General features: G+C 45.7%; 3 protein-coding genes across 6 annotated transcripts in view; 1 reads left to right on the top strand and 2 right to left on the bottom strand.

Moving 5' to 3' along the window:
- inha (inhibin subunit alpha) overlaps positions 1 to 19,401 on the bottom strand; it is a 49,923-nt gene that overhangs the window by 24,719 nt on the left and 5,803 nt on the right. The window lies entirely within an intron of this gene.
- spega (striated muscle enriched protein kinase a) overlaps positions 1 to 19,401 on the top strand; it is an 85,916-nt gene that overhangs the window by 11,607 nt on the left and 54,908 nt on the right. The window lies entirely within an intron of this gene.
- LOC137094097 (uncharacterized) lies at positions 2,434 to 4,728 on the bottom strand. The gene is given in 4 exon segments (XM_067459371.1): positions 2,434 to 2,480; positions 2,483 to 3,360; positions 3,362 to 3,707; positions 3,710 to 4,728. Coding segments are annotated over 4 exon segments (2,118 nt in total). The 5' UTR covers positions 4,557 to 4,728.

Genomic DNA, 19,401 nt, shown 5'->3' on the forward strand with positions numbered 1-19,401 from the left:
GGGTGGCAGGTGTAGACGGTACATGGAAATCCCTCTATGTGAATTGCTTTAACAAAACAAACACAAAACCACTTTTAAACTACAGTACTTTTTGTTTAATCATGCCCTTACACACTACAAAGGTTTTTAATTCACAACAGTAATAAGCCCAGCGTTCAAACAAAACAAAACAGTATAAAAAGCAAAATGAAAATATAAAAAAGTACAAGAATTGTGTCCAAGATGCAGTGGACCTCAAATATACAACAGTGAACAATACTCAAATTATTATAATTAAAAACTTATAATTAGTCCACAAATGAAATGACCCATGACCACCCATCTTTTTTTAGAAAAGGCGACGTTTGTTGTACTTCGCAGCAAAATGTTTCACAAACATATATAAATCTAGTGCTTTTGCACGCTGTTTTTCAATACTGAGAACAGCCAGATTTCTCAGACGGCCATCTGCCATGGTTGAGCGCAGGTGAGTTTTTCTCAGAAGAATAAAAGAATAAAAACATACCATGAGGTCCAGGGGGAATTGAAGGTCTACTCTCTTCCTCTCTGTCATCTTCCCTCTCCTGATCACTCCCTACCTTTGTCCCTCTCTCTGAATCTGGAGCCTCCTCTTCATCTCTCACTGATTCTTCTTTTTCCTCGTCTCCTTCACTTATTTCATCTTCTCTGTCATTTATTTCCTTGTCTCCTTCTGTCTTCTCCTGCTCTGACCCTCCTGGTCTCTCCAGTTTACTGCCTTCTCCTTAATTTCCCTCATGCTCTTCCTCCTGTGTACTTCTTTTGATATTTTTTTAGCAAAAAAGCTAGTAATATCATCACTTTTAGCCTTCCTTTTCATGGTTAGGCTCCAGCTACTTTCTTCAACTACTCTTACCTACAAAAGTCAATATTTGAAAACATTAGGTTACTTGCGTAACCCCGGTTCTCTGATAACAGAAGTGAGGTATCTCACTAAGGGAACGCCTCCAGGCGAGACTGACTGCGGAAGCACCAATTATACCACGTCTGTCAGACTGAGCGACCAATCGCTTCCACCTCCCTGTAATATAACTCGCTGCAGCTCGCCGCCACGTCATTCTCCGCATATCTTTCTTCACCGTGTAACCTGCAAGAAGGGCGGTGAGGTGAGATACCTCACTTCTGTTATCAGAGAACCGGGGTTACGCAAGTAACCTAATGTTCTCTTTCTAACATCCGTTCGGTATCTCACTAAGGGATATGAACCCCTCCCGTATTGCAGATTTGCTGTGAGAACAGACGCAACAGAACTGTGGCAATCTTGGCTCTGACACTAAAGTGAAGCCCTATGCACTAATGTGAAAAGAAAACCCCTAGTGGACCGGGACCCACATCTGGGTGTTTGACAGTATATGTGATTCCAGTGGGAATGCTATGACGTATCATGCATAACTCCCACACCGAGCACTGTATGGGCCAACGACGGCTCGGTCACATCCAGTCTGTAATACCTGACAAAAGTGTGCGGTGAAGCCCAGCTGGCCGCAGCACAAATGTTCTGAATAGAAACACCCCTGAACAGAGCCCAGGAAGTAGCCATTCCTCTAGTGGAGTGAGCTCCAAGCTCTGATGGAGACTGTTATTCTGCGTCCTTGTAACACATTACAATCGCATTTACTACACAATGAGAATGCCGTTGGCGCGAGATAGGTTTTCCCTTACAATTATCAGCCCATGAAACGAAAAGCTGATTGCTCTTTCATAGCGCTTTTGTTCTCTGCACGTAAGTGTATAAAGCGCGCACTGGGCAAAGACAATGTAACCGCTCCTCCTCTGATGAAGAAAAGGGCGGTGGGAAGAATGCCAATAATTCCACAGGTCGGTTATCTCCTGATGTCTCCCTGACCTTAAGAATAAACGCCGGGTTAGTTCTCAGCGTAACTTTCGATCCACCCGTTGCAAACTGCATGCAGGAAGAATGTACAGACAAAGCGTGCAACTCACTCACTCGCTTCGCTGTAGTGAGAGCAAGTAGTAGCGCTGTTTTCAAAGAAAGATGCTGCAAATCAATACTCTCCAAAGGTTCGAAAGGGGGCTGGGAGAGCACGTCCAGAACTATCGATAAGTCCCAGGCCGGAATAAGAGACTTGGTGACCGGAAGTAACCGTCTCGCCCCTCTCATGAATCAACATACCAAGGGGTGCTGGCCCATCGTACCTGAGTCCAGCCCCACGTGACATGCTGATATGGCCGAAAGATAGACCTTTACTGTCGAAAAAGCTCTACCTTTGTCCAATAGTTCCTGTAGGAAACAGAGAACATCTGACACTGAGCATAAGAACGAGATGATTCGTCTCTCAGCGCACCATCGTTCAAAAACTCTCCACTTATTATCATACAGAGAACTCGTAGAGGCTGCCCTCGAACTCTGAATCGTTTCGATCACTTTAGGGGGTAACCCCATGGCATTTAAATTCATCCTCTCACAGGCCAAGCCCAAAGAGCTATCTTGTGCGGCGCCTGTGAAAAATCTCCCCGTTGGCCTGAGAAAGAAGGTCCCTGCGCAACGGGAGAGGGGAGGTTTGGGCGTACAGCAGTGGGATTATCTCTGCCACCCATAACTTCCCTGGCCACCACGGCGCAATCAGAATCAGCGCATGTCTGAATTCTTGTACTCTCTGTAACGTTGGCCCGATGAGGCTCAGTGGGGGAAACGCGTACAACAACACGCTTGGCCATGGGTGGGCTAGAGCATCCACACCCAGCGGTGCATCTTCTCCCACCAAGGAGAAGAACAGAGGGCACTGCGCGTTTTCGCGAGATGCGAAGAGATCTACGGCAGCCTGATCATATCTCAGCCACAGCTGACTCACCACCTGTGGGTGGAGCGTCCACTATCCGTACATGGGATTCCCCCTGGACAGCAAATCCGCTCCTCTGTTCATTATCCCCGGTACATGTGTCGCTCGTAACGACAGGAACCGAGTGCTGCCCCACACAATCAAACTCTGAGCCAGACTGTGTAGATGGTGAGAACGTACACCCCCCTGTCTGTTTATGTACGCTACCACCGTTGTGTTGTCCGTTCTGACCAACACATGATGCGCCTGAATGAGCTGAATAAAGTGATTTAGCACTAGTAGCACTTTAAGCAGCTCTAGGTAATTTATGTGTTTCTCCCTTTGAAATGGAGACCATACCCCTCGCACCGTTCTGCCCTCGAGCACTGCTCCCCAGCCCGTGAGTGATGCATCCATCGTCACCACCTTTCTTAGAGTGATTGGACCTAATACAGTCCCTTTTCTGAGGAAATTGGGGGCTTTCCAGTGACGTAAAGCCCTCACGAATTCCTCTGAGATGACCACTCTGCGGCTGAGCTTGCGTCCGAGGCGCGCTCTGAGACGCTGTCCAGCGCTGAAATTCTCACATTCTCAGCAGCCCTAAGGGAACTACAGCTATCGTAGATGCCATCAGCCACAATAACCTCAGACATGTCCTGAGGGGAATTGATCTCCCTTTCTGAAAAAGAGAGATGCAGCTGCGGAATTACTTGATGCGTTCCTCTGATAAAAACGCTCGATACAACACTTAATTCAGCCTGAGACCCAGATAGTTTATTTCTTGTGTGGGGAGCAAACAGCTTTTCTCGTGGTTCACTTTGAAGCCCAGGTCTTTCAAATGTGCCACCAGAATGTGTGTATCTCTCGCTGCCTGTTGCTGTAATTGCGCGCACATCAAAAGATCGTCTAAACTCCCCTCTGACGCAGAGGTGACAGAGCCGCCTCCACACATTTGCTGAAAAGATGAGGTGCGAAGGACAGACCGAATGGGGTCCTCATATATTCGTATGCTCTGCCCTGGTAAGCAAAACTGAGAAATTTCCTGTGTGCAGGAAAATTCTTTAAACGAAAATACACGTCCTTGAGATCTATTGATGTGAACCAGTCTCTGTGATGCAACGTTTCGGACAGGGTTCGTAATCCAGGCATTTTGAACTTGTATTTCCTGAGGTGTTTGTTTAGGGTCCGCAGATCTAAAATAGGGCGGAGACCCCCACCTTTCTTTGGAATCACGAAATATCGAGAGTAGAAGCCCTGATGGCATTCCTCTCGCAGCAACACTCTTATAACCCCTTTTCTCAGAAGAGAAGAGATTTCCTCCTCTAGAATCTGAGCCGATTCCCCTTGTACTGTTGACATAATCACTCCATTTAAACTCTGCGGTTTTACCGCAAATTGGAGTCCGTAGCCTTTCTCTATTGTAGATAAGACCCATGGAGACACTGCGCATGCGCGCCAGCTCTCCGCTCGCGCAGCGAGTGTGCTCCTTTCCCCTTCGCTCACTGGCGGTGGGGTGGCGCCGCTCAGTGGCGAAGATTGGGGTAACAGGTCTAGTGTGAGTTTTTTTGGTTTCATTTTTATTGCAGTGTTCACACAAGTCCCCGCCCTCGGCTCGTGGCCTGGTTGCATGGGAATTTCTTTTATTTTCACACATGAACTCTTTTTGTTTGTGCAAACATTTCCTTCTGTCCTCATATTTGACCCCGTGGGTGGAGGCAAAGGAATAAATGCAGGGGGCACCATGAGAACTCGTGCCATACTGGCTGAACCTGCTGAACTGGCCCTTAAGACATCTGAACTGGGACCATCCACAATTGACAACTTTCTTTGTTTCCCCGGGGGAGGAAGAAAAGTGTTGAACTCTGAGGGGGGTGGCGCAGAAAACCCTGGGTGCTGCTCTCTGTCCCCCTGTGCTAAACAAGACTCTTTCCTAGGGAGACCGTCTCTTCTTGCCCCCCTGGGGGTTGGAAGGACGGTGCTTTGCTGCAGCCGTGGCGTACGACTGTTTTCCTTTATTCTGGGCCAGCTGGGACTGTGAAGTCGTTGCAGCTGGATGTTGAGGTGGTGGGGGGCGATGACCACGATAGTCTGAGTATCCCCGTTTTGGCTTAGGTTTGAAATTCACGCATACAGGCTGGTATGGTCTAGCTGTAGGCTTTCTAGGGAGACAAGTTTCAAATGCTTTTCCCTCCTTCCTCCTCAGATCACACTGCTGACGCATGGCTGTGACAGTAGAGCCGAACAGTGCTTTGGGGTCCACGGGGGCATCGAGGAACTCTACCTTTTCCTTATCAGAAAGGCCATAGAGACCCAGCCATAATGCTCTTTCCCCCACCACAGCCAAACCCATACTTCTGCCACAGCTTTGGACCAACCCACGTGATGTGCGGAGGTTCAAATCAGCTATCACACATATCTCCTCCCAGAGGGCTGGGTTGGGAGATCCTGCGTCCAGCTGGTGGCCCATCTCCTCCAGCAGCTCCGCCTGGTATGCTGTTAGAAGAGATGTCACATTCAGGGCCCTGATGGCCAAAGCAGAGGATTTGTAATTTGTAATTTGGAATGTGGATTGGTTTTCCCGGGTAGCGTGGCGCCAGCCGATGAAAGCGCTGCTCTGCGACCTGGATGCAGGTGGTTGGCTACTGAAAGCTCCACTTGAGGTGGGTCAGCTAAACCCAACTCCCCCATATCTTTTACATCCAGACGTGCAAACCCTTTGACGGGCACGCGGTGTGAGAACGGCTTGTCCCAGTGTCTTTTCATCTCCGCCATGCAGGCCGGGACTGCTGGGATGGACTGTCTGACCGGTGCGAGCCGTGATGGTAATCTTCTACCATCGTAGAGATCCCTCTCAGCCCCTTGGCCCACCTGCTCAGAGGGCCATTCAATGGAAAGCTTTGCCGCGGCTCTGCGAGATACTTCCATAAGGTCTAATTCTACCGCTGGGGAGGAGGAGGGTGGGGGTCTCCACTCTGGTTACTGGGTGGACGAGACAGATTAGGCAGGAGGATGGCCTCATCCTCCTGATCATCATCTTCCTCCAAAAGATGAGGGGATAAATCCTCATCTTCATCATCCTCTTCCCCCGTTACACCCGCAATGGCATTTTCAAAGAGAGGGGGGAGGTTAGGTGATTTCAGATCCATGATCTCACCCCAGCTACTAGGCTCTAGTGGCTGCTTAGCTGTCTCCTCTCTGGGTTGAGTCTGAGAGAAGCATGGGTCCTTGTTTCCTGCCACTACCACCCTGAGTCTCTTTTCATGTGTTTTAGTAGGAAAACCAGAACAGTTAGACCAGCTCTCTGGGTCAGATATAGCTGCTTGGGCATGCTTAACACCCAAGCAGGATATGCACAAAGGATGTGGATCCTTAGCTGAAATCCATAAGCCACACGAGGACATGCGTGCGAGCAGGAGCATCCTTCCCTCCTGTGCTCTCTGCCGTTTTAGCCGTGGCCATAACTCAATTGCGACCTCTTCGTTCAGATAAACTTTCACCTTAACGTGTAGGTTTATCGCCCCGGAGCAGTGTAACAGAGTAATTCTGAAAATAAACATTTATTTTTCCTGGATCTATTACGAACCGAATCGTATTAGATCGGAATATAGGATGTTTATTCTCCAAGGAAAAACTCAGCTTAACGCGGATGTTTTTTTCTAAAGCACTCCTTAACAGCAAAATTAAAATTTTACCGCGTTTGCGACGTCACCGGCCGGCTTCATCTGTAAACTGTTCAGCGGTAAATCCAATAATACGTCAGTGAGTACAGCTTCCATAAATCTTCACGGGGAAGAAAGCTAGAATGACGTGGCAGGGAGCTGCAGCGAGTTATATACCAGGGAGGCGGGACTCCCTGATCGCTGTAGCGATTGTCAGTCTGACAGACGTGGTGTAATTGGTGCTTCCGCAGTCGGTCGCGCCTGGAGGCGTTCCCTTAGTGAGGTACCGAAAGGATGTTAGAAAAATAACCTCTGATTATCCTTGATTATCCCCAGTTCTAACCTGGTTTCATTGCTGTGATATCTGAGAGGAATTGGATTTAATAGGACTGCTAAGCTAAAAAAAAAAAAAAAAAAAAAGCATCACAATAAGTGCATTGTGATTGTCACTAACATTTTAGTAACAACTGAATTTTATTAGGTTTAGTGACAACATGTTACAGTGTTTACATGGTACAATTTCTGGTAAGCTACGCTTTTATATTTCAATTAAATTAAATTATTGTGATTTGATTTAATATTTAATCATTTGAATAAATATTAGGCACACAAGATGTACATAATCTCAAGAAAAAACAACTCACCTAATGCTGTAAACATACAGAGAGCCCTATCAGCTGGCAGTGTTATTTAAGGTAAAAAATAACTCAAATTAGCTACATATTATGCGTTTTTTTATTTATTATAATAACAACAACTTTATTTAATGATATAAATACAAATATAATAAATATGCAATATGGTACACTACACATGTTTAGGAAAATACTCTCTATAGCTCTTTTTTTCTTGCCAACTAATGTGCTATAGCCTATTTTGGCCATCAAGGGCTTTCCTGAGGTAAATGTTATGTGACAATTGTTCTCCATTTGTTTTATTGACCCCTTTGTTAGATTGATTGGTCGATATTATGTATGAGGAATATACATTTAGGTAAGTTTTAGGCTACTTTTTCTTTCAACATTGTTCATTCGTGTTTACTATTAGCTAGTAAATTAGAAATGATCGGTCCAAGTGCAGCTAGGGATCTGTCACATAACATTTACAAGCAGCAAAACGGCATTTATCATTTGAATTTCATAATAAAAGAGACAGAATCTGAGAGCTGAGATTTTTTTAAATATCAAAACTCAAAAGTAAATTAACCTGCTCTGTCTAGTCTGGCGGTCTCCGGCACTGATTTTGGCTAACATAGACTCGCTGTTTTTGTGATGCTGAATCGTCTTTAGCACACAATACATTCATTACAAATGCAATTTTAAGTTAAACATGGGGAAACCTGGGGAAACTCACTTCACCTTCAGGGGCTCTGAGGCAGCTCAGTCTCTCCAGTGGGTTTGTTGGGCTTTGGACCGCTGCAGACTCGCTGTGTGTGTGTGTGTCTGTGAGCCAGACTGAGCGAACGAACGCCGCTCTGCACGTTTGAATCAGGGACGTATTTGAGGGGCGGGTATTTTATTTATTTTGATTTTAATACATTTAAAATTTAAAATTAAATGTTTACTTTTGGTAAATGTATTGGACATACTGGCGGTTCGAGTTGTTTTTACAAGTAGGACTACAGTTTTTGGAACATCAAAGTTAGGGGGGCAGCTGGGGGGGCAAGGCTCTGGAAGAGGGAGTGTCCTCCAGTGGCGGAGCTAGACTTTAAAAACAGGGGTGGCAAAGGGGTGGCAAGGTGTTATTTTGGGGGGTCAATATACAAAGTGTTCAATTACACTAAAAATAAATTATTTCCCACAAAATGTAGCGAATCCGCCAGGGTGCAAGCGCAACTGGCTTTTAAAGGGAATGGGAGATGACTCACTTATATAATGCACTTGAAACTTAAATCTGAATTTAAGACACAATTTACTGCCTCTCCTCACTGCTCTGACCTGCTGGTGATACACTGGGTTCTTGTGTGTCATTATCTTTCTCTTCTTGACTTCCCTGTCCACCACCTACATATGGTTCACTACAACAGCTGACACTAGGGCTGGGATCTGTTTGGCCCTGATCTGCACCTGTGACCTGACTTTTGCTTCTTTAGAAAGAAGTTGGTGATAGCGCTTTTTCTCTTCATTCTGCTGTCTCTATTCAAAGAAAAGCTTGGTTACACACCTCATGAAGAAACCATAATTTGGAACAATTTGCTTATTATTATTATTTACCATGTGTACACCGTTACTAATAATAATACAAATATTAAAGTAATACGTTACGACAAAATCTGAGTATATTGAGGTCTAGCCTATTTGACAACACAAGGAAATTGCTTAAAGACATCTAGACATGTATGTTATGTTAAGTAAGGGATAATGTATAGCGAGGCAGTTGTTATAGCGAATACAACACCGACAGGTTGTTTAGGAGCCTGGCGTGAAGCAGAGGGAATATTTCTAGCCCAATGACAACTCAAAACCCGCCCAAATGGAATGAAAACTAGCCCAATTTTTCAGTGTCCAATCAGATTAGACAACCACTGGATTCCCATAAAGGGCCCACAAATAAACTTATATATAAAATTGATATAAAATGTATTGTTTTTAAAAAAAAAGTCTCTTCTGCTCACCAAGGCTGCATTTATTTGATCAAAAATACAGCTAAACAGTATTATTGTGAAATATTTGTACATAAAATAAATAACTATTAAAAATAACTTTTTTTAATATAATCTAAAATTCAATTTATTTATGTGATTCAAAACTGAATTTTCAGCTGAATTATTCCAGTCTTCAGTGTCACATGATCCTTCAGAAATCATTGTAATATGATGATTTGCTCCTCAAGAATTATTTATTACTATCAATGTTGAAAACAGTTTTTTTTCAGGATTATTTAATTAATAGAAAGTTCAAAACAACAGCATTTATCTGAAATATAAAGCTTTTTCAACTTTATAAATGTCTATACCGTCACTTAATTAATTTTTAAGGCATCCTTGCTGAATAAATGTATTCCTTTCTTTGTTTACCCACCCCCTACCCCCCCAGTAGTACAATGTTACTAAAGTTTTCTATTTCAGATGAATACTGTTTTGTTTTTGTTTTTTACTTTCTATTAATTAAATAATCCTAAAAGTGTTTTAACATTGATAATAACCATATGTTTGTTGAGGAGGAAATAATTATATTATAATGATTTCTGAAGGATCATGTGACACTGAAGACTGGAGTAATGATGCTGAAAACACAGCTTTAAATCACAGAATAAATTACACTTTACTATATTCAAATAGAAAACAGTTTCTTTATATTTTAATAATATTTCACAATATTACAGTCAACATTACTTTTTTTATTTTTAATAAAATAAATGCAGTTTTGTTGAAAATACTTATTTCAAAAACAATCAAAATAGTCGATTCCAAAATTGTGTGTGTGTGTGTGTGTGTGTGTGTACAGTTTACAATCTCAGGGCTGTCTTCATTTAGACATATGCTAGTCTCTTCCCCACCCTTCTCATGTGGTGCTGAATAGATTTCAGCAGTAAAGAGAGAAAGCATCTGTGGTGATGGTTTTCTCCATTTACCTGACATTTTATAGTGCTGCTTGTTCATCCACGGACAACCGAACCGATGCTTCAACCACCAAAGGCATAACTCATGTGACGTGATGATGCTTGATTTGTGAAATGCTCAAGTGACGTGTCTACTCACGTGCAGCGGTTGTTGCCAAGTGAATTCGTTCCCGGGGATCAATACCCACTAATAAACAGTTCCATTTAATTTTTTCTTTGGCTCTTTTATATTGTTTCGCGGCCGCGGTACTTTTTAATTGTAGCCCAAAAAACCACAACCCGCGGCTCCGTAATTTTTCCCGCAACTCCTTTTTTAAAATAGCCCAATTGTGCGGGAAAACCGCGACCCTGGCAACTATGTGTGTGCTGCTTCCCGCGTTGTTTTGGAGTCGTTTGAGGCACGTCACGAAGGAGCTGCGTGTCAGCTTAACCAATGAAAAGTGTAGCAGCAACAGCACGCTGCAGCTGCACGCTTATGCGCGCTGCCAGGATGTATTCACGTCCGCTGGGAGATTTGGGAAATGTTAGTAAAATTCACGCAGTGTAATGTTTTCAGCGGGGTGGCAACAGGGGTGGCAAGGACTTCGTCTGGGGGGGCAATTGCCACCCCAACTAGCCCTCTGGCTCCGCCACTGGTGTCCTCCCCCCATAGAACCGCCCCTTGTGTGTGTGTGCGTGCCTGCGCACGCATGTGTGTGTGTATGTGTGTGTGTGCACCCATGTGTGTGTGAAAAGCTTTGTAATTAATGTTGGTAAATCCTTTACAAAACAAATTTACACTTTAAGCTTAAGTTTATTACGTATTCTAAAGTAAAGTTCAAGTATATTTTTAATATTGTTTTTTTTTTTTTGTACGGCAACAAGTGAACTTATAGGTACTGATAGTTTACTAGTCAAATGCTTGCAGCACATTTTTGTTTTGTTTATGAAAGCACACTTTGAAGTACATAGTTTTATACTGCAAGTCAACTGTAAGTTTTCTTTAAGTGAACAAAAACATTACACTTATCGTTTACTATTTATATATTATTTTTGCACTTTAGGTATACATTTTTTATACTTGAAATAAACTTTAACTGTACTTGAACTCTTTCAGTTTTAAAAACTAGCTTTATGCATCCTTTATCTTCTTCTTCTTTCGGCTTTTCCCTTCAGGGGTCGTCGCCACAGCGAATCATCTGCCTCCATCCAGTCCTATCCTCTGTATCCTCTTCTCTCAGACCGACTACCTTCATGTCCTCCTTCACTACATCCATAAACCTCCTCTTTGTTCTTCCTCTTGACCTGCTGCCTGGCAGCTCTAACCTCAGCATCCTTTTACCAATATATTCACTCTCCTTCCTCTGAACATGTCCAAACCATCTCAGCCTGGCCTCTTTAACTTTGTCTCCAAAACATCTCACATGATCTCACACTCTGATGTCCCCATTCCTGATCCCATCTATCTTTGTCACTCCCAAAGAGAACCTCAACATCTTCATCTCTGCTACCTCTAGCTCTTCCTCCTGTCTTTCCCTCAGTGCAACTGTCTCCAAACCATACAACATCACTGGTCTCACTACTGTCCTGTACACCTTTCCTTTCATTCTTGCTGGTACACTTTTATCACACAACAGACCTGACACTTTTCTCCACCCATTCCAACCTGTCTGCACACGTTTCTTCACATCTTTTCCACACTCCCTATTGCTCTGGACTGTTGTACTTAAAATCCTGTTGTACTAAGTACTTAAAATCCTACACCTTCTTTATCTCTTCTCCCTGTAACCTCACTTTTCCACATGGTTCTCTCTCATTCACACACATGTATTCTGTCTTGCATCGACTAACCTTCATTCCTCTTCTCTCCAGATCAAACCTCCCCTTTTCAAGACTTTCCTCCACCTGCTCCCTGCTCTCACTACAGATCACAATGTCATCCGCAAACATCATAGTCTATGGAGATTCCTGTCTGACCTCATTTGTCAGCCCGTCCATCACCACCGCAAACAAGAAGGGGCTCAGAGCCGATCCCTGATGCAGTCCCACCTTCACTGTAAAGTCCTCTGACTCACCTATTGCACACCTTACCCCTGCCCTACTGCTCTCGTAAATATCCTGTACCACTCTAACATACTTCTCTGCCACTCCAGACCTCCTCATACAATACCACAGCTCCTCTCTTGGCACCCTGTCATATGCTTTCTCTAAATCTACAAAGACACAATGCAGCTCTTTCTGGCCCTCTCTGTACTTCTCCATTAACATTCTCAAAGCAAATAATGCATCTTTAGTGCTCTTTCTTGGCATGAAACCATAGTGCTGCTCACAAATGTCCACTTCTCCCCTTAGCCTTGCTTCCACTACTCTTTCCCACAACTTCATTGTATGGCTCATCAGCTTAATACCTCTGTAGTTTCCACAACTCTGCACATCTCACTTGTTCTTAAAAATCGGTACCAAAACATTTATCCTCCATTCCTCAGGCATCCTCTTACTCTCTAAAACCTTGTTGAACAGCCTAGTTAAAAACTCTACTGCAATCTCTCCTAGACACTTCCATACCTCCACTGGTATGTCATCAGGACCAACTGCCTTTCCTCTCTTCATCTTCTTCAAAGCTTTCCTAACTTCATCCTTGCTAATACTTTCTACTTCCTGGTCAACAATATTTGCCTCTACAACTCTTCTCTCCCTATCATTTTCCTCATTCATCAGTTCCTCAAAGTACTCCTTCCATCTTTCCCTCACCCTCCTGTCACCTGTCAACACATTTCCATCTATATCTTTCACTCTAACCTGCTGCACATCCTTTCCATCTCTATCCCTCTGCCTCTTCAAACCGATACACATCCCTCTCACCTTACTATCTAACCTTGCATACGTGTCCTCATGTGCTTTCTGTTTGGCCTTTGCCACCTCTATCTTAACCTCACGCTGCATCACCCAATATTCCTGTCTACTTTCCTCCGTCCTCTCACTGTCCCACTTCTTCCTAGCTAACCTCTTCCTCTGGATACTCTCCTGGACTTCCTAATTCCACCACCAAGTCTCATTGTCTTCTTTCCTCCTTCCAGATGACCTAGCACCTTTCTACCTGTCTCCCTGATCACTTTGGCTGTAGTAGTCCAGACATCTGGAAGCCCATTCTGACCCCCTAAAGCTTGTCTCAACTCCTCCCTGAAAACCACACAGCACTCTTCCTTTTCCAACTTCCACTACTTTGTCTTCTGCTCTGCCTTTACTCTCTTCATTTTCCTCACCACCAGAGTCATCTTACACAGTGTCTAGCTACACTCTCACCTACCACTACTTCACAATCACTAATTTCCATCAGATTACAGCATCTACATAAGATATAGTCCACTTGTGTGCTCCTGCCACCACTCTTATATGTAACCCTGTATTCCTGCCTCTTCTGAAAGTATGTGTTCACCACAGCCATCTCCATACTTTTAGCAAAGTCTATCAACCTGTCCTTCTGGGTTCATATCCTGAAGACCTATTTTAGACCTTCTATTTTAAGCGGGTCGGGTCGGGTGCGGATTTTAATTAGAGCTCCATGTCGGAAAATGGGTTGGATGCGTTTTAACACACTGCAGGTATGGGCGGTGCGGATTTACAAAATCGGCCCGTGCAGGACTCTGCCTTAGAGAAGCACAACCTAATCGTCAGGTTCTTCAGAGGTGCAAGGAGGCTAAATCCTCCTCGTCCAAACTCTGTACCCTCTTGCGGCTCAGCTCTGGTGCTAACAGCACTCCAGAACCCTCCCTTTGAGCACTTGCAGTCCATTGAGTTAAAGACCCTGTCCATGAAGACAGTACTCTTGGTTGCATTGGCCTCCATCAAGAGGGTAGGGGACCTGCACGTACTTTCGGTCAGCGAATCGTGCCTAGAATTCGAGCCTGGTAACTCTCATGTCGTCCTGAGACCCCGGCCCGGATACGTGCCCAAGGTTCCCAACACTCCTTTCCGAGATCAGGTGGTGAACCTGCAAATGCTGCCTTCGGAGGAGTCAGACCCAGCTCTAGCTTTGCTCTGTCCCATCCGTGCTCTCCGCACCTACGTGGAACAGACTCTTTAGGGAGATTTAGGATTTAGCTCTTCATCTGTTACGGAGGCCAGCAGAAGGGAAAGGCTGTCTCCAAGCAGAGGTTAGCCCTCTGTATAGTGGATGCTATTGTCTTGGCGTACCAGTCCCAAGGCATGCCTTGCCCATTCGGGGTGCGAGCACACTCGACTAGGAGTGTGGCTTCATCCTGGGTACTGGCTCAAGGTGCCTCGCTGACAGATATATGTAGATCTGCGGGCTGGGTGACACCTAACACGTTTGCTAGATTCTATAGCTTCTGTGTAGAGCCGGTATCTTCCAGTGTACTCGCCCCCAGTGGCCAGTAGCACAAAGTGCCCATTCTAGTGTTGGCTTGCAACGTCATTCCTGCCCACTGGGTCGGATACATCTATTGTCTCCAGTTGTGTTCCCCAGAAAGGGCTAACCCTGTTGAGCTCCTCCGCTACCCCTCGGTGTCAGACCGTCTGACGTCAGGCACCTGTATGCTTGTGGAATGTGTGTGTAGGCTGAATATCCTTATGTAGTGGTTCCTAAGTATTGCAACCCCATATGTGTATTTTTCCATGGTACCAAGCTACCCTACTTGGCTAACCCTCTGTCTTTCCCTTAACAGAGCCCGCTGTGTCTCTGGAGGTGTTCTTTCCCCCTTGGAACCAGGTTGGAACCACCCCAGAGACCGCCATATGTTGCACTATCTTGCTAGGTTAGTCCTTATGTGTATTCTGCCACCTCTCCTTCCATTGGAGTATGTGGCTTTGCATAGTTCCATCTTCCGAGACAGCGCACTTTCCCAGCGTTATCCAATAGTCACTCTGAGTGGGTCTTGCAGGAACAGCAGTGACAGACCTTCTTTACTTGGAGCCCCAACTTTCCTCTCCAAAAGAGGGGCAGTTCAGGGAGCTGAAGCAGAGCACTGGAAAGGCCAGCATCCCTGGCGTTTTGGTAGGAATCTCAATTCAGCAGTCAGTTCCGATGTACGTCGAATGTGACAGACTGAAAGGGAACGTCTTGGTTACGTATGTAACCCTCGTTCTCTGAATGAGGGAACAGAGACATACGTCCAATCGCCAGGTGCTGTGCTTCCGCTGAAGGACCGAGCCACTATCGGCTCCTCAGCAGAAAACGAGGATGCTGTATTTCACTTCAGTAGTTATACCCGTATTGTTGGTGGAGTGTGAAATGCATGCCAATGTCGATTGGCTCGTTTACAAACACTTGAAGCAGATTGGTCTCTGAAAATAGATCCATATTCGTTGGTCAGTTCCGACATACGTCTCTGTTTCCTCCTTCAGGGAACAAGGGTTACATACATAACTGAGACATTTTCGTTTTGTATTAGATCATCTAAAATTGGACGCTTAAATGTTTATAAAGGTGTATTGCTAATGTCTGTGAAACAAGTATTTGCTGAGTTTTTGTTTTAGTTTAGAGATGTGCTCCAGAAAAAGGTTCACTGAGACAGAGACGGCAGAAAACACAACCAGTTTGTTTTCTTTATTTTACAAAAGCTCACTGTTTTGTTCTGATTGTAGGGTGTCGTGGTTTTCGGTATTCAAAATATGGTCAGCCTAGACGAGAATAGTTTTTGTGCGCAAAACAACAACAACTAAATAACGACTTAAATAGTGATGGGCCAATTAAAAAAAAACAGCTTTCCAAGTCATTATTTATTTATTTATTTATTTATTGTGCACAAAAAATATTCTCATCACTTCATAAAATTATTGTAGAATCACTGTAATTAGATGGACTTTGTAACAACGTATTCAGTACCTTTAATGGGTCTTGAGAGATGAAATTGCATTGGTGTCAATGGAAGCCTTTCTGAGCCATCGGATTTCAACAAAAATATCTTACTTTGTGTTCAGAAGTTGAACAAAGGTCTTACGGGTGTAGAACGACATGAGGGTAAGTAATTTATGACAGAATATTAATTTGCAGGTTAACTAACCCTTTAACTACTATTATTCCTTTTAATTATACTAATGTCTACAGCGCTTCAGTGGTTCTCAGTGACTGCTCATGATCCATATGTTCACAGAGATCATCGCCCCCTAATGATAAACCACTGAAATCACGTGACTTTGGCAGTTTGATACACACTTCAAACCAATTGATTCGAAGTATGGGGTGAACCTATAACCGGATTCATGAAGCAGTGTTTTGAAATTGCCATCACTACCTACTACACAGCATTGCTGACACCCATCTCATTGCATTTCCATGCTTTCCAACTACTCTGGATCTAAACAAGATACCACTAGATCTAAACGTGATGTTCAGAAGTCTATTTGGTTAAAGGACCATGTTACTTAGATCAGTAGTAATTTTCTCTTCTTTAAAAAGAGGGAAAATGTTGTGTTCATGATTAAATTATATTGTTGAATTGTGTTTTGAAAAGTGATGTAATGATGTAATGTGTGTGAGAATGGAAGTGAATAAGTAAACAAGACGGATGAGGTTTGCTACTTCTGTCTCATGTCATGTGTAACAAGTTCGATATAGTAAGGAAGGAAGAGGACACAGGGGTCGGCTGGACTGTTGATGCGTATCTTTATTTTCTCTTTCTCAATGTCAATAACACACTTCTTCGTGTGTTCTCAGTCAAACTCATAAGCAACAATAACTTCCGGTTCGCGGCACTTCCGGCTTCCGGGTAAACTCAGTCTCTGTGTTCTCGCACCAACAGTCCGACTCTCTCTCTTTTCGGTCTCTGGTTCCACCGATCTCTTATACCGTCCCCGCGCTCATTACTGGAACGAGAGACAGGTGTTATTAATCTGCTTCCAACCCACTCACTTACCGCTTGTCCCGCGGCTCTCTCTCCCGCTGCAGACCTCGCTGAACCACGCCCCCCTTGCCACATACCCCCACCGCCCGACTCAGGCCGGGGAGCCGTCCGGCCTGCAGCCCCCCCCCCCCCCATTTCTGGAGAGGAAGTCGGCCACAGCCATCTGAGCACCCGGCCTGTGGACCACCTGGAACTTAAAAGGCTGAAGAGCTAGATACCAACGGGTGATCCGCGCGTTGGTATCCTTCATGCGGTGGAGCCATTGGAGAGGAGCGTGGTCCGAACAGAGGGTGAACTCCCGCCCCAGAAGGTAGTAGCGGAGGGTGAGAACGGCCCACCTGATGGCAAGGCACTCCTTTTCGATGGTGCTGTACTTAGCCTCTCTCTTGGAGAGCTTGCGGCTGATGTACAGCACCGGCCGCTCTCCCCCCTCCACCTCCTGGGCCAGGACTGCGCCCAGCCCCCTGTCCGACGCGTCAGTCTGCAACAGAAAAGGGAGAGAAAAGTCAGGGGAGTGTAAAAGCGGCCCGCCACATAGAGCAGCCTTAACTCGGGTGAAGGCCTGCTGGCACGGCTCCGTCCATTGGACCGTATCTGGTAGCCCCTTTCTAGTAAGGTCAGTCAAAGGGCTGGTGAGGTCCGAATAATTTGGTATAAACCGTCTATAATATCCCGCCAGCCCCAAGAACTGCCTTACCTCCTTTTTGGTCTTGGGTCTCGGACAGGTTGCAATTGCGGCGGTCTTATCAATTTGGGGACGCACCTGTCCATGACCCAAGTGGAAGCCCAGATATCTTACCTCCACCCGCCCAATTGCACACTTCTTCGGATTGGCCGTGAGCCCCGCTCCCCTCAGCGACCTCAAGACCGCCCTGACATGCTGCATATGCCGCCGCCAATCGTGACTGTAAATCACGATATCGTCCAGGTAGGCAGCAGCATATGCGGCATGGGGACGCAAAATCCTGTCCATGAGGCGCTGAAAGGTAGCGGGTGCCCCGAACAAGCCGAAGGGAAGCGTGACGAATTGGTGTAATCCAAACGGCGTGGTGAAAGCTGTCTTTTCTTTGGACAATGGAGACAAGGGGATCTGCCAATAGCCCTTCGTTAAGTCCAATGTCGAATAAAATCGAGCCGTGCCCAGCCGATCAAGCAACTCGTCAACCCGCGGCATTGGATACGCGTCGAATTTCGACACTGCGTTCACCTTGCGGTAGTCCACACAGAACCTGACCGAGCCGTCGGTCTTAGGGACCAAAACGATCGGGCTCGCCCAGTCACTGTTGGACTCCTCTATTACTCCCATATCGAGCATTGCCCCTAATTCTTCCTGAACTACTTTTTTCTTGTGTTCAGGTAAGCGATACGGCCGGCTGCGAACTACCACGCCCGGCTCGGTCTCGATATGGTGCTGAATTAAGTTGGTACGTCCCGGTAGGGGCGAAAACACGTCGGCGAACTCCGCCTGTAGTTTTGATAGATCAGTGAGTTGGGACGGTGAGAGGTGATCTCCCCCAGGGGCCAGCGCGACCGATTGGGCTTTGATGCTCGCCTCTGGCCCGAGATCATCCTCTCCCCCGATCACCGTCGCCAACAACACTGATTCCACCTCATTCCATTTCTTAAGGAGATTGAGGTGGTATATTTGACGTGCCCCGTTCCTATCGGACCGTATCACTTCATAATCGAGGTCTCCAACCTGTCGTGCGACCTCAAACGGCCCCTGCCACTTCGACATTAATTTAGAGCTCGATGTAGGGAGTAATACGAGCACTTTCTCTCCCGGTGTGAATTTGCGTAGTCTCGTACCCCTGTTATACGACCGGCTTTGGCGGTCCTGGGCTTGCAACAAATTCTCCCTAGATAGCCGCCCCAAGGTGTGGAGTTTTGTTCGCAAGTCCAGCACATATTGAATTTCGTTCTTGGCCAAAGAAGGCCCCTCCTCCCAAGTTTCTCGTAGGACGTCCAGCACCCCCCGGGGCTGCCGTCCGTAGAGAAGCTCGAAGGGGGAAAACCCCATGGAGGCTTGTGGAACCTCTCGCACAGCGAATAAGAGGGGTTCTAACCACCGATCCCAATTTTTGGCGTCTTCCTGTACGAATTTACGGATCATGGATTTAAGAGTGCGATTAAACCGTTCGACCAAGCCGTCTGTTTGTGGGTGATAGACGCTTGTTCGAATGGATTTAATGCCCAATAATCCGTACAATTCGCTTAACGTGCGTGACATAAACGCCGTGCCTTGATCAGTGAGGATTTCCTTCGGAATCCCCACTCGGGAGATTAAACGAAACAGTGCGTCCGCAACACTCTTCGCCGAGATGTTGCGGAGAGCCACTGCTTCCGGATACCGTGTTGCGTAGTCCACGATAACTAGCGCAAAACGATGTCCGCGTGCGGATCGCTCTAATGGCCCGATGAGGTCCATCGCAATTCTCTCGAAGGGGACCTGCATTAATGGTAGGGGGCGCAATGGCGCTTTTGGGGCGGCCAGTGGGTTCACCAACTGACATTCAGGACAAGACGCGCACCACCTGCGCA

The sequence above is a fragment of the Pseudorasbora parva genome, chromosome 12, assembly GCF_024679245.1.
Source record: "Pseudorasbora parva isolate DD20220531a chromosome 12, ASM2467924v1, whole genome shotgun sequence".
Lineage (NCBI taxonomy): Eukaryota > Metazoa > Chordata > Actinopteri > Cypriniformes > Gobionidae > Pseudorasbora > Pseudorasbora parva.